This window comes from Scyliorhinus torazame, chromosome 3 (assembly GCF_047496885.1).
Source record: "Scyliorhinus torazame isolate Kashiwa2021f chromosome 3, sScyTor2.1, whole genome shotgun sequence".
In the NCBI taxonomy this organism is placed as follows: domain Eukaryota; kingdom Metazoa; phylum Chordata; class Chondrichthyes; order Carcharhiniformes; family Scyliorhinidae; genus Scyliorhinus; species Scyliorhinus torazame.
This window is the reverse complement of record NC_092709.1, coordinates 358,147,876-358,164,076: the sequence shown is the minus strand read 5'-3', so window position 1 is coordinate 358,164,076 and position 16,201 is coordinate 358,147,876. Positions and strand designations below refer to the sequence as shown.

At 47.2% G+C, this 16,201-nt stretch overlaps 1 protein-coding gene across 1 annotated transcript in view; it reads right to left on the bottom strand.

The window, feature by feature from the left end:
• The window catches only part of LOC140409438 (disintegrin and metalloproteinase domain-containing protein 9-like), a 956,416-nt gene that overhangs the window by 468,145 nt on the left and 472,070 nt on the right, over nt 1-16,201 (bottom strand). Inside the window, exons 17-18 of the mRNA XM_072497871.1 lie at nt 12,800-12,914; nt 8,085-8,123 (exon numbers count right to left, since the gene is read on the bottom strand). Of these exons, the coding sequence (XP_072353972.1) occupies nt 8,085-8,123; nt 12,800-12,914 (154 nt within the window). The remainder of the gene's footprint in view (nt 1-8,084; nt 8,124-12,799; nt 12,915-16,201) is intronic.

The following is a 16,201-nucleotide window of genomic DNA, read 5'->3' as shown; positions in this document are numbered from 1 at the left end:
GTATAGGTCAGTATAAGACAGTATGGGTCAGTATAAGACAGTGTGGGTCAGTGTAAGACAGTGTGTGTCAGTATAAGACAGTGTGAGTCAGTATAAGACAGTATGGGTCAGTATCAGACAATGTGGTCAGTATAAGACAGTGTGGGTCAGTATAAGACAGTGTGTGTCAGTATAAGACAGTGTGTGTCAGTATAAGACAGTATGGGTCAGTATAAGACAGTGTCTGTCATTATAAGACAGTGTCTGTCAGTATAAGACAGTGTGTGTCAGTATAAGACAGTGTGGGTCAGTGTAAGACAGTGTGTGTCAGTAGAAGACAGTGTGTGTCAGTATAAGACAGTGTGTGTCAGTATAAGACAGTATGGGTCAGTATAAGACAGTGTGTGTCAGTATAAGACGGTATGGGTCAGTATAAGACAGTGTGTGTCAGTATAAGACAGTGTGGGTCAGTGTAAGACAGTGTGTGTCAGTATAAGACAGTATGGGTCAGTAAAAGACAGTGTCAGTCAGTATAAGACAGTGTGTGTCAGTATAAGACAGTGTAGGTCAGTATAAGACAGTGTGTGTCAGTATAAGACAGTGTCTGTCAGTAGAAGACAGTGTGTGTCAGTATAAGACAGTGTGGGTCAGTGTAAGACAGTGTGTGTCAGTATAAGACAGTATGGGTCAGTAGAAGACAGTGTGTGTCAGTATAAGACAGTGTAGGTCAGTATAAGACAGTGTGTGTCAGTATAAGACAGTGTCTGTCAGTAGAAGACAGTGTGTGTCAGTATAAGACACTGTGGGTCAGTGTAAGACAGTGTGTGTCAGTATAAGACAGTATGGGTCAGTATAAGACAGTGTCAGTCAGTATAAGACAGTGTGTGTCAGTATAAGACAGTGTGGGTCAGTATAAGACAGTGTGTGTCAGTATAAGACAGTGTCTGTCAGTATAAGACAGTGTGTGTCAGTAGAAGACAGTGTGGGTCAGTAGAAGACAGGGTGTGTCAGTATAAGACAGGGTGTGTCAGTATAAGACAGTGTCTGTCAGTATAAGACAGGGTGTGTCAGTATAAGACAGTGTCTGTCAGTAGAAGACAGTGTGTGTCAGTATAAGACAGTGTGTGTCAGCATAAGACAGTGAGTGTCAGGATAAGACAGGGTGTGTCAGTATAAGACAGTGTCAGTCAGTATAAGACAGTGTCTGTCAGTATAAGACAGTGTGTGTCAGTATAAGACAGTGTCAGTCAGTATAAGACAGTGCCTGTCAGTATAAGACAGTGTGGGGCAGTATAACACAGTGTCTGTCAGAATAAAACAGTGTGTGTCAGTATAAGACAGTGTCTGTCGGTATAAGACAGTGTCTGTCAGTATCAGACAGTGTGCGTCAGTATAAGACAGTGTGTGTGTGTCAGTATAAGACAGTATCAGTCAGTATAAGACAGTGTGTGTCAGGATAAGACAGTGGGTGTGTGTCAGTATAAGACAGTATCAGTCAGTATAAGACAGTGTGTGTCAGTATAAGACAGTGTGGGTCACTATAAGACAGTGTGGGTCACTATAAGACAGTGTGTGTCAGTATAAGAAAGTATCAGTCAGTATAAGACAGTGTCTGTCAGTGTAAGACAGTGTCTGTCAGTATAAGACAGTGTCTGTCAGTATAAGACAGTGTCTGTCAGCATGAGACAGTGTCTGTCAGTATAAGACAGTGCGTGTCAGTATAAGACAGTGTCTGTCAGTATAAGACAGTGTGTGTCAGTATAAGACAGTGTGTGTCAGTATAAGACAGTGTGTGTCAGTATAAGACAGTGTGTGTCAGTATAAGACAGTGTGGGTCAGTATAAGACAGTGTGGGTCAGTATAAGACAGTGTGTGTCAGTATGAGAGTGTGTGTGTGTCAGTATAAGACAGTGTGCGTCAGTATAAGACAGTGTGGGTCAGTATAAGACAGTGTGGGTCAGTATCAGACAGTGTGTGTCAGTAGAAGACAGGGTGTGTCAGTATAAGACAGTGTGGGTCAGTATAAGACAGTGTGGGTCAGTATAAGACAGTGTGGGTCAGTATCAGACAGTGTGTGTCAGTAGAAGACAGTGTGAGTCAGTATAAGACAGTATGGGTCAGTATAAGACAGTATGGGTCAGTATAAGACAGTGTGGGTCAGTGTAAGACAGTGTGTGTCAGTATAAGACAGTGTGAGTCAGTATAAGACAGTATGGGTCAGTATCAGACAATGTGGTCAGTATAAGACAGTGTGGGTCAGTATAAGACAGTGTGTGTCAGTATAAGACAGTGTGTGTCAGTATAAGACAGTATGGGTCAGTATAAGACAGTGTCTGTCATTATAAGACAGTGTCTGTCAGTATAAGACAGTGTGTGTCAGTATAAGACAGTGTGGGTCAGTGTAAGACAGTGTGTGTCAGTAGAAGACAGTGTGTGTCAGTATAAGACAGTGTGTGTCAGTATAAGACAGTATGGGTCAGTATAAGACAGTGTGTGTCAGTATAAGACGGTATGGGTCAGTATAAGACAGTGTGTGTCAGTATAAGACAGTGTGGGTCAGTGTAAGACAGTGTGTGTCAGTATAAGACAGTATGGGTCAGTAAAAGACAGTGTCAGTCAGTATAAGACAGTGTGTGTCAGTATAAGACAGTGTAGGTCAGTATAAGACAGTGTGTGTCAGTATAAGACAGTGTCTGTCAGTAGAAGACAGTGTGTGTCAGTATAAGACAGTGTGGGTCAGTGTAAGACAGTGTGTGTCAGTATAAGACAGTATGGGTCAGTAGAAGACAGTGTGTGTCAGTATAAGACAGTGTAGGTCAGTATAAGACAGTGTGTGTCAGTATAAGACAGTGTCTGTCAGTAGAAGACAGTGTGTGTCAGTATAAGACAGTGTGGGTCAGTGTAAGACAGTGTGTGTCAGTATAAGACAGTATGGGTCAGTATAAGACAGTGTCAGTCAGTATAAGACAGTGTGTGTCAGTATAAGACAGTGTGGGTCAGTATAAGACAGTGTGGGTCAGTATAAGACAGTGTGTGTCAGTATAAGACAGTGTCTGTCAGTATAAGACAGTGTGTGTCAGTAGAAGACAGTGTGGGTCAGTAGAAGACAGGGTGTGTCAGTATAAGACAGGGTGTGTCAGTATAAGACAGTGTCTGTCAGTATAAGACAGGGTGTGTCAGTATAAGACAGTGTCTGTCAGTAGAAGACAGTGTGTGTCAGTATAAGACAGTGTGTGTCAGCATAAGACAGTGAGTGTCAGGATAAGACAGGGTGTGTCAGTATAAGACAGTGTCAGTCAGTATAAGACAGTGTCTGTCAGTATAAGACAGTGTGTGTCAGTATAAGACAGTGTCAGTCAGTATAAGACAGTGCCTGTCAGTATAAGACAGTGTGGGGCAGTATAACACAGTGTCTGTCAGAATAAAACAGTGTGTGTCAGTATAAGACAGTGTCTGTCGGTATAAGACAGTGTCTGTCAGTATCAGACAGTGTGCGTCAGTATAAGACAGTGTGTGTGTGTCAGTATAAGACAGTATCAGTCAGTATAAGACAGTGTGTGTCAGGATAAGACAGTGGGTGTGTGTCAGTATAAGACAGTATCAGTCAGTATAAGACAGTGTGTGTCAGTATAAGACAGTGTGGGTCACTATAAGACAGTGTGGGTCACTATAAGACAGTGTGTGTCAGTATAAGACAGTATCAGTCAGTATAAGACAGTGTCTGTCAGTGTAAGACAGTGTCTGTCAGTATAAGACAGTGTCTGTCAGTATAAGACAGTGTCTGTCAGCATGAGACAGTGTCTGTCAGTATAAGACAGTGCGTGTCAGTATAAGACAGTGTCTGTCAGTATAAGACAGTGTGTGTCAGTATAAGACAGTGTGTGTCAGTATAAGACAGTGTGTGTCAGTATAAGACAGTGTGTGTCAGTATAAGACAGTGTGGGTCAGTATAAGACAGTGTGGGTCAGTATAAGACACTGTGGGTCAGTATAAGACAGTGTGGGTCAGTATAAGACAGTGTGTGTCAGTATAAGCCAGTGTGTGTCAGTATAAGCCAGTGTGTGTCAGTATAAGACAGTATCAGTCAGTATAAGACAGTGTGTGTCAGTATAAGACAGTGTCTGTCAGTATAAGACAGTGCGTGTCAGTATAAGACAGTATCAGTCAGTATAAGACAGTGTGTGTCAGTGTAAGACAGTGTCTGTCAGTATAAGACAGTGTCTGTCAGTATAAGACAGTGTGTGTCAGTATAAGGCAGTGTGTGTCAGTATAAGACAGTGTCTGTCAGTATAAGACAGTGTGTGTCAGTATAGGACAGTGTCTGTCAGCATGAGACAGTTTCTGTCAGTATAAGACAGTGTGTGTCAGTATAAGACAGTGTGTGTCAGTATAAGACAGTGTGTGTCAGTATAAGACAGTGTCAGTCAGTATAAGACAGTGTCTGTCAGTACAAGACAGTGTCTGTCAGTACAAGACAGTGCCTGTCAGTATAAGACAGTGTCTGTCAGTATAAGACAGTGTGGGTCAGTATAAGACAGTGTCTATCAGTATAAAACAGTGTGAGTCTGTACAAGACAGTGTGGGTCAGTATAATACAGTGTGGGTCTGTATAATCATCTTTGTGACCTCCTCGAAAAACTCTATCAAGTTAGTGAGACACGACCTCCCCTTCACAAAACCGTGCTGCCTCACGCTAATACGTCCATTTGCTTCCAAATGGGAGTAGATCCTGTCTCGAAGAATTCTCTCCAGTAATTTCTTTGCCACTGAGGTGAGGCTCACCAGCCTGTAGTTCCCTGGATCATCCTTGCTACCCTTCTTAAACAAAGGAACAATGTTGGTTATTCTCCAGTCCTCCGGGACATCACCTGAAGACAGTGAGGATCCAAAGATTTAAGACAAGGCCTCAGCAATTTCTTCTCTAGCCTCCTTCAGTATTCTGGGGTAGATCCCATCAGGCCCTGGGGATTTATCCACCTTAATATTTTTCAAGACGCCCAACACCTCGTCTTTTTGGATCTCAATGTGACCCAGGCAATCTACACACCCTTCTCCAGACTCAACATCTACCAATTCCTTCTCTTTGGTGAATACTGATGCAAAGTATTCATTTAGTACCTTGCCCATTTCCTCTGGCTCCACACATAGATTCCCTTGCCTATCCTTCAGTGGGCCAACCCTTTCCTAGGCTACCCTCTTGCTTTTTATGTACATGTAAAAAGCCTTGGGATTTCCCTAAACCCTATTTGCCAATGATTTTTCGTGACCCCCTTTTGCCCTCCTGACTCCTTGCTTAAGTTCCTTCCTACCTTCCTTATATTCCACACAGGCTTCGTCTGTTCCTAGCCTTCTAGCCCTGACAAATGCCTCCTTTTTCTTTTTGACGAGGCCTGCAATATCTCTCGTTATCCAAGGTTCCCGAAATTTGCCGTATTTATCCTTCTTCCTCACAGGAACATGCCGGTCCTGAATTCCTTTCAACTGGCATTTGAAAACCTCTCACATGTCAGATGTTAATTTGCCCTCAAACATCCGCCCCCAATCTAGGTTCTTCAGTTCCTGCCTAATAATGTTATAATTAGCCTTCCCCCAATTTAGCACATTCACCCTAGGACCACTCTTATCCTTGTCCACCAGCACTTTAAAACTTCCTGAATTGTGGTCACTGTTCCCGAAATGCGCCCCTACTGAAACTTCTACCACCTGGCCGAGCTCATTCCCCAATACCAGGTCCAGTACAGCCCCTTCCCCAGTTGGACTATCTACATATTGTTTTAAGAAGCCCTCCTGGATGCTCCTTACAAACTCTGCCCCGTCCAAGCCCCTAGCACTAAGTGAGTCCCAGTCAGTATTGGGGAAGTTAAAGTCTCCCATTACAACAACCCCATTGCTTTTACACCTTTCCAAAATCTGTCTACCTATCTGCTCCTCTATCTCCCGCTGGCTGTTGGGAGGCCTGTAGTAAACCCCCAACATTGTGACTGCACCCTTCTTATTCCTGATCTCTACCCATACAGCCTCGCTGCTCTCTGAGGTGTCCTCTCGCAGTATAGCTGTGATATTCTCCCGAACAAGTAGCGCAACGAGCCACCCCTTTTACATCGCCTCTATCCCGCCTGAAACATCTAAATCCTGGAACGTTTAGCTGCCAATCCTGCCCTTCCCTCAACCAGGTCTCTGTAATGGCAACAACATCATAGTTCCAAGTACTAAGCTCCAAGTTCATCTGCCTTACCCGTAATACTTCTTGCATTAAAACATATGCACTTCAGGCCACCAGACCCGCTGTGTTCAGCAACTTCTCCCCGTCTGCTCTGCCTCAGAGCCACACTGTCCCTATTCCCTAGTTCTCCCTCAATGATCTCACCTTCTGACCTATTGCTCCCGTGCCCACCCCCCTGCCATACTAGTTTAAACCCTCCCGTGTGACACTAGCAAACATTGCGGCCAGGATATTTATGCCTCTCCAGTTTAGATGCAACCCGTCCTTCTTATATAGGTCACACCTGCCCCGGAAGAGCTCCCAGTGGTCCAGATAATGGAAACCCTCCCTCCTACACCAGCTGTTTAGCCACGTGTTTATCTGCTCTATCTTCCTATTTCTAGCCTCACTGGCACGTGGCACAGGGAGTAATCCCGAGATTACAACCCTCGAGGTCCTGTCTTTTAGCTTTCTGCCTAGCTCCCTGAACACCTGCTGCAGGACTTCATCCCCTTCCTGCCGATGTCGTTAGCAACAATATGGACAACGACCTCTGCCTGTTTGCCCTCCCACTTCAGGATGCCCGCTATCTGTTCTGAGACAGCCTGGGCCCTGGTACCAGACCAGGCAACATACCATCCTGGAGTCTCTTTCACGTCCACAGAAGCGCCTATCTGTGCCCCTGACTATAGAGTCCCCTCTGACTATTGCTCTTCTGCGCTTTGTCCCTCCCTGCTGAATATCAGAGCCAGCCGTGGTGCCACTGCTCTGGCTGCTGCTGTTTTCCCCTGATAGGCTCTCCCCCCCCGCGACAGTATCCAAAGGGTTATACCTGTTAGAGAGGGGGACAACCACAGGGGATTCCTGCACTGACTGCCTGCCCTTTCTGGTGGTCACCCATTTCTCTGCCTGCACCTTGGGTGTGACCACATTTATATAACTGCGATCTATGACGCTTTCCGCCACCTGCATGCTCCTCAGTGCATCCAACTGCTGCTCCAACCAAACCATGCGGTCCGTGAGGAGCTCCAGTTGGGTGCATTTTCTGCAGATGAAGCCATCCGAGACGCTGGAAGCCTCCCGGACCTGCCACATCTCACAGTCAGAGCACTGCACCCCTCTAACTGACATTGCGTTAATTAATTAATTAATTAAATTAAAAATAAAAAGTTATTGAATTTTTAAAAAAGTTACTGTTAACTACGTTTCCTAGCACGAGATTTCTACTATAAATGTAAATGCTAAATACAGTACTCTCCGCTCTCTGGCTTAGATACCCCTCTAAATGATGATTAAGTAATTAATTAATTATATTTAATTAGTTTAACACTGTTTAATTTTTGAATTTAGTGCCGATTACCAGCCAATCAGGTCACAGCTTTCCTGTGACGTCACTGTTCATTCGCCGTCCCACCCAGGCGGAACACTCAGAATAGCAGAATAGCAATTAAGGGGCAATTTAGCGTGGCCAATCCACCTAGCCTGCACATCTTTGGGTTGTGGGGGCAAAACCCACGCAAACACAGGAAGAATGTGCAAACTCCACACGGACAGTGACCCAGAGCCGGGGTCGAACCTGGGTCCTCGGCGCCATGAGACTGCAGTGCTAACCACTGCGCCACCGTGCTGCCCTGGGGTACGTTTTTACATCACTTACCTGTTCCTAAGCTGCTCCCCGGCTCTCTCTCTCTGTCCCGCTCCCGGGAATGAAGGCCGCTGGAACCTGGGGGTACGTTTTTCTATCACTTACCCTTTCCCAAGCTGCTCCCCACATAAACACAACACTGCGAACCCGACTGACAATTTTTAATTACTTTTGTTAATTTTGATATAACTGATTAAATGCTCATTAAATGTGCGCGTCTTGGTGAGCGGGACTTCCGACCTTGATCTATTGTGGTACCTGGGACAGTTGTGATCAGCGTTGTCTGTTGAGTTGTAACTGTTGAATGACAAGAGAAAAATGAAGTGAGATTCTGTGCTCTTGGAGAAGCGAACATGCGGGTTTAGAAATAAGGCTGAGATTCGCATGAGAATAGCGTCTCTCAGCGTGATTCAGTATCGGTAATTGTCTGTCAGTATCACTGTTTGAGAGCCAGTATCATCCAATGAAACATACATAGAAGCAGGAGGAGGCCATTCAGCCCTTCTAACCTGCTCCGCCATTCATTATGGTCATGGCTGATCATCACGTTGGGCAGCACGGTGGCGCAGTGGGTTAGCCCTGCTGCCTCACGGAGCCGAGGTCCCGGGTTCGATCCCGACTCTGGGTCACTTGCATGTGGAGTTTGCATATTCTCCCCGTGTTTGCGTGGGTCTCGCCCGCACAACCCAAAGATGTGCAGGCTCGGTGGATTGGCCACGCTAAATTCCCCCTTAATTGGAAAAATTGAATTGGGTACTCTAAACTTTAAAAAAAATGGCTGATCATCAAGTTCAATAGCCTGATCCCTCCTTCCCCCATATCCCTCGATCCCTTTAGCCCCAAGAGAAATGTCGAGTTCCTTCTTCAAATTACGTTTGGGTCTTAATTACTTTCTGTGGTAGCGAATTCCACAGATTTACAACTCTCTGGAAGAAGAAATTTCTCCTCACCTCAGTCCTAAAAGGTTTGCCCCTTATCCTTAAACTGTGGCCCCTAGTTCTGGACTCCCCCACCATTCTTTCTGAATCTACCCTGTGTAATCCTGCTAAAATTTTATAACTTTCTTTGAAATTTCCTCTCACTGTTCTAAACTCCAATGGACATAATCTTCACCAATTTAATCTCTTCATATGACAGTCCTGCCATCCCAGGAATCATCCTGGTAAACCTTCGCTGCACTCGCTCCATAGCAAGAACATCCTTCCTCAGATAGGGACACCAAAACTGAACACAATACTCCAGGTGCGGCCTCATCAATACCCGATACAATTGCGGTAAAACATCTCTATTCCTATACTCCAATCCTCTCACTATGAAGGCAAACATACCATTTGCCTTCTTTACTGCCTGCTGTACCTGCGTGCTCACTTTCAGTGACTGGTGCATGAGGACACCAAGGTCTCGCTGAGTATCCACATTTCTCAATTTACACCCATTCAAATAATAATCTGCCTTCCTATTTTTGCTACCGAAGCGGATAACCTCACATTTTTCCACATTATACTGCATCTGCCATGTATGCACCCACTCACTCAGCCTGTCCAAATCCCGCTGAAATATCTCAGCATCCTCCTCACAGCTCACCCTCCCACCCAACTTTGTACCATCTGCAAATTTGAAGAAAATACATTTAGTTCCCTCGTCCAAATTGTTAATATGCAGTGTGAACAGTTGGGGTCCAAGCACAGATCCCTGCGGTACCCCACTAGTCACTGCTTGACAATCGGAAAAATACCCATTTAATCCAACTTTTTGCTTTCTGTCTGCTCACCAGCTTTCTATCCATCTCAAGACACGACCCATAATCCCATGTACTTTAACTTTACATATTAATCTGTTGTGTGAGACCTTGTTGAAAGCATTCATAATGTCTAAATAAACCACCTCCACCGGTTCTCCCTGGTCAACTCTACTAGTTACATCTTCAAAGAATTCTGATAGATTTCTCAAGCATAATTTTCCTTCCGTAAATCCATGCTGACTTTGTCTGATTACACCACTGCTTTCCAAATGCTCTGCTATGAAATCCTTGATAATGGACTCCGACAACTTCCCTCCGACCGATGTTAGGCTCACTGGTCTATAGTTCCCTGTTTTCTCTCTCCCTCCCTTTTTGAATAGCGGGGTTATATTAGCGACCCTCCAATCTGTAGGATCAATTCCAGAATCCAAAGAATTTTTAAAAATGAGTACCAATGTATCTATTGTTTCTAGAGCCACTTCCTTAACTACTCTGCGATGAAGATTATCAGGCCTTGGAGCTTTATCTGTCGTCAATGCCATTAATTTCCAAAAAACATTCCTCTGCTAATACGAAGGTACGATTTTTGTTCCTCAGCCATTTCTATCGCTCAGTGTCTGCAAAAATCAGTCAGTGCCAGCCAATATTGTTCAGAAAATATTATGTCAGTCAGTAAAAGACAGCGACTCCACCTCCTCCTGGGCAAGGCTAAGCCTCCAGCAGCTCAAAGTGGTGCACAGAGCGCACCTAATGAGACCCCGTGTGAGCAGGTTCTTCTCGGACGTGGAGGATAAATGTTGGACAGTGCCAGGGTGGCCCGGCCAACCACACCCACATGTTTTGGGCCTGCCCCAGACTTCTCGGGTTCTGGACAGCCTTCTCCGAGGCGATGTCCAAAGTTGTGAGGGTGAGGGTGGAGCCGTTCCCGGGAGTGGCAGTCTTCGGTGTGTCGGAACAAACAGACCTACATGTGGGGAAAAAGGCCGGAGCCCTGGCTTTTGCATCCCTAATCGCGCAGCTGAGAATCCTGCTCGGTGCACACCTGTTTGAATTTCGCCATATGGGCGGCACGGCAGCACAGTGGTTATCACTGTTGCTTCACAGCGCCAAGGTCCCAGTTTTGATTCCTGGTTTGGCTCACTGTCTGTGCAGAGTCTGCGCGTTCTCATCGTGTCTGCATGGGTTTTCTTCGGTGCCCCAGTTTATAGATACGTAGAAGATAGGAGCAGGAGGAGGCCTTTTGGTGCCAGCGCACAAGTGGACTGACTCCATTTCGTCAAGGCCCGCAACCTGCCCTACTCCATTGAGGAGGTCTGGACTGTCACCAGAGGCTGCCAGGTCTGCGCAGAGTGCAAGCCGCACTTCTACCGGCCAGTCTGAGCGCACCTGGTGAAGGCCTCCTGCCCTTTCGTGTGCCTCAGCGTGGACTTCAAAGGACCCCTCCCCTCGACCGACCACAACATGTACTTTCTGAACGTGATTGACGAACACTCCCGGTACCCTTTTTGCCATCCCCTGCCCCTATATGACTTCTGCCACAGTAATCAAAGGCCTACACAACATCTTCACTCTGTTCGGTTTCCCCACCTACATCCACAGTGATCGGGGATCCTCTTTTATGAGCGATGAGCTGCGTCAGTTCCTGCTCAGCAAGGGGATCGCCTCGAGCAGGACGACCAGCTACAACCCCCGGGGAAACGGGCAGGTGGAGAGGGAGAACGGGACGGTCTGGAAGGCCGTCCTGCTGGCCCTGCGGGCTAAAAATCTCCCAGTCTCCCGCTGGCAGGAGGTCCTCCCCAACGCCCTCCACTCCATCCGATCGCTCCTCTGCACCACGACCAACGAGACCCCTCACGAACGTGTGTTTGCCTTCCCCAGGAGGTCCACCTCCGGGGTCACGCTCCCAACATGGCTGGCAGCTCCTGGACCTGTCCTCCTCCGGAAGCATGTGCGGACCCATAAGTCGGACCCCTTGGTCAAAAGAGTCCACCTCCTACACGCGAACCCGCAGTACGCATACGTGGCACACACCGACGGGCGCCAGGACACAGTCTCCCTCCGGTACCTGGCACCCACCTGATCCCCACCCACGGCCCCCGACCTGACATCGCCCCCCCCCCCCCCTGGCTGCCTCATTCACTCCTGCACCACTCACCCTCCCTCCAGCGCACCTCACCGCAGCCCCCGCCCCAGCAGGATCCGTCCTCCCACTGGATCCACTCAGGGGTGATGAAGACGAGGACAACACGCTCCCGGAGTCACAGGTGACCAAGTCGGCGCCCACATCACCACCTGGACGGAGGCGATCGCAGAGGAGGGTCAAGGCCACTGACAGACTGAACTTGTAATGTTTTCCACCACCCCCGCCGGACTCTTTTTTTAACAGGGGGTGAATGTGGTAGTCACATGCAGTATTATATGTATTACGGTAAGGCTCATGTAATAGAGGTATATGGGTAAATCCCTGCCTGCTGGCTCCGCCCAGTAGGCGGGGTATTGTGGTAATTGATAGTGCATCAAGCTCCAACAACACTCAAGAAGCTCAACACCATCCAGGACAAAGCAGCCCCGCTTGATTGCTCCCCCTTCCACAAACATTCAACCGCTCCACCCCCTTCAACATCCAGCAGCAGCTCCTCTCAGATGAAGCAGTGTTTCACTTGCACCTCCTCCAATTTGGCTGACTGTATTCACTGCTCCCAATGCAGCCTCCTGATAATGATACAGCCAAACATGCACAGGCTGAAAAAAATGAAGCTTGTTGTCATTGGATCAGAGCCCATGTACCTGAACTGTGATGTGAAAATTGAGTGGAATTGTTCAGTGACCTCAGATGGAGAACACACAATGAGCCAGACGTAGGAAGACAGAGCAGACTGAACAATGACCGTCATGGAACATAGAACATTCAGTGCAAAAGGAGGCCATTTGGCCCATCGAGTCTGCACCGACCCAATTATTCACCCTATCCCTGTAACCCAATAAGCCCTGGTAAACTTTTTGGTCACTGAAGACAATTTATCATGGCCAATCCACCTAACCTTTGGACTGTTGGAGGAAACCGGAGGAAACCCACGCAGAGAACGTGCAGAATCCGCACAGACAGTGACCCAGCGGGGAATCGAACCTGGAACCCTGGCGCTGTGAAGCCACAGTGCTATCCACTTGTGCTACCCACTTGTGCTACCGTGCTGCTCAACAGCAACAACACAGTAAATAACTGATTGATTACCTGGGCCTGTGTCGTTCATCGGCCCACTGTCAACGCTGCCGCCTGCCCCAGGAGTATTGCAAAATGGAGGACCCCAGCCTTCGTCACAGTGACAGTTGTCATTGCTGTTACAAATCTGAAACAAAATACACAGCGGTTAACGTTGCTGAATTGGGAGGAGATAGATTTACAGAAAGGGACATAGATCATAGAATTTACAGTGCAGAAGGAGGCCATTTGGCCCATCGTGTCTGCACCGGCTCTTTGAAAGAGCACCCTACCAAAGCCCACACCACCACCCTATCCCCATAACCCAGTAACCCAACCCAACACTAAGGGCAATTTTGGACACTAAGGGCAATTTACCATTGCCAATCCACCTAACCTGCACATCTTTGGACTGTGGGAGGAAACCGGAGCACCCGGAGGAAACCCACGCACACACGGGGAGAACGTGCAGGCTCCGCACAGACAGTGACCCAAGCCGGGAATCGAGCCTGGGACCCTGGAGCTGTGAAGCAATTGTGCTAACCACTATGCTACAGTGCAGCCCCCATAGTTAACAAGTTTAGAGAGACACAGAAATGGAGTCAAGAGAGGAATTGTCCAGGAGCTGGAGTTTTATCGACGATGGTCAGGGGGCAGTCAGCAGAGTGCCAGGACCTCAGCGCTGGGAGGGACCCTGGGTCCGAACATCCACTGTTACTTTAACAATGACGTTCTGCCAATAAAAGAATCAGGTTGGGGCTGTCCACTGATTATTCCCCAGTGTTCAACTCCAATCATCTGGGTGGTGTCCAGACCTGGACTGATAGTTAAAGGTGACTTAGAATTTACATAGAATTTACAGTACAGAAGGAGGCTGTTCGGCCCATCAAGTCTGCACCGGCTCTTGGAAAGAGCACCCTACCCACATCCACACCTCCACCCTATCCCCATAACCCAGTAACTCCGCCCAGCACTAAGGGCAATTTTGGACACTAAGGGCAATTTATCATGGCCAATCCACCTAACCTGCACATCTTTGGACTGTGGGAGGAAACCGGAGCACCCGGAGGAAACCCACGCAAACCCACGGGGAGGATGTGCAGACTCCGCACAGACAATGACCCAGTCACTGTCTGTGCGGAATCTGAAAATCCTCCCCGTGGGTTTGCGTGGGTTTCCTCCGGGTGCTCCGGTTTCCTTCCCACAGCCATCTCTTTTAGGACTCTGGGATGCATTTCATCAGGGCCAGGAGACTTGTCTACCTTTAGCCCCATTAGCTTGCCCATCACTACCTCCTTGGTGATAACAATCCTCTCAAGGTCCTCACCTGTCATAGCCTCATTTCCATCAGTCACTGGCATGTTATTTGTGTCTTCCACTGTGAAGACCGACCCAAAAAACCTGTTCAATTCCTCAGCCATTCCCTAATCTCCCATTATTAAATCTCCCTTCTCATCCTCTAAAGGACCAATATTTACCTTAGCCACTCTTTTTTGTTTTATAACTACCAGCACGGTAGCATGGTGATTAGCACAATTGCTTCACAGCTCCAGGATCTCAGGTTCGATTCCCGGCTTGGGTCACTGTCTGTGCGGAGTCTGCACGTTCTTCCCGTGTGTGCGTGGGTTTCCTCCGGGTGCTCCGGTTTCCTCCCACAGTCCAAAGATGTGCAGGTTAGGTGGATTGGCCCTGATAAATTGCCCTTAGTGTTGGGTGGGGTTACTGGTTTATGGGGATAGGGTGGAGGTGTTGACCTTGGGTAGGGTGCTCTTTCCAAGAGCCGGTGCAGACTCGATGGTCTGAATGGCCTCCTTCTGCACTGTAAATTCTATGATATTTGTAGAAACTTTTACTATCTGTTTTCATATTCTGAGCAAGTTTACTCTCATAATCTATCTTACTCTTCTTTATAGCTTTTTTCATAGCTTTCTGTTGCCCCCTAAAGATTTCCCAGTCCTCTAGTCTCCCACTGATCTTTGCTACTTTGTATGTGTTTTCCTTCAATTTGACACTCTCCCTTATTTCCTTAGATATCCACGGTTGATTTTCCCTCTTTTTACCGTCCTTCCTTTTTGTTGGTATAAACCTTTGCTGAGCACTGTGAAAAATCACTTGGAAAGTTCTCCACTGGTCCTCAACTGTTTCACCATAAAGTCTTTGCTCCCAGTCTACCTTAGCTAGTTCTTCTCTCATCCCATTGTAATCTCCGTTGTTTAAGCACAAAACACTAGTGCTTGATTTTACCTTCTCAACCTCCATCTGTATTTTAAATTCCATCATATTGTGATCGCTCCTTCCGAGAGGATCCCTAACTCTGAGATCCTGAATCAATCCTGTCTCATTACACAGGACCAGATCTAGGACCGCTTGAGTTGTTGTGGGTTTCTGAGCTGGACGAGAACAAAGAACAAAGAACAAAGAAATGTACAGCACAGGAACAGGCCCTTCGGCCCTCCAAGCCCGTGCCGACCATACTGCCCGACTAAACTACAATCTTCTACACTTCCTGGGTCCGTATCCTTCTATTCCCATCCTATTCATATATTTGTCAAGATGCCCCTTAAATGTCCCTATCGTCCCTGCCTCCACTACCTCCTCCGGTAGTGAGTTCCAGGCACCCACTACCCTCTGCGTAAAAAACTTGCCTCGTACATCTACTCTAAACTTTGCCCCTCTCACCTTAAACCTATGCCCCCTAGTAATTGACCCCTCTACCCTGGGGAAAAGCCTCTGACTATCCACTCTGTCAATGCCCCTCATAATTTTGTATACCTCTATCAGGTCGCCCCTCAACCTCCTTCGTTCCAGTGAGAACAAACCGAGTTTATTCAACCGCTCCTCATAGCTTATGCCCTCCATACCAGGCAACATTCTGGTAAATCTCTTCTGCACCCTCTCTAAAGCCTCCACATCCTTCTGGTAGTGTGGCGACCAGAATTGAACACTATACTCCAAGTGTGGCCTAACTAAGGTTCTATACAGCTGCAACATGACTTGCCAATTCTTATACTCAATGCCCCGGCCAATGAAGGCAAGCATGCCGTATGCCTTCTTGACTACCTTCTCCACCTGTGTAGCCCCTTTCAGTGATCTGTGGACCTGTACTCCTAGATCTCTTTGACTTTCAATACTCTTGAGGGTTCTACCATTCACTGTATATTCCCTACCTGCATTAGCCCTTCCAAAATGCATTACCTCACATTTGTCCAGGTTAAACTCCATCTGCCATCTCTCCGCCCAAGTCTCCAGACAATCTAAATCCTGCTGTATCCTCCGACAGTCCTCATCGCTATCCGCAATTCCACCAACCTTTGTGTCGTCTGCAAACTTACTAATCAGACCAGTTACATTTTCCTCCAAATCATTTATATATACTACAAAGAGCAAAGGTCCCAGCACTGATCCCTGTGGAACACCACTGGTCACAGCCCTCCA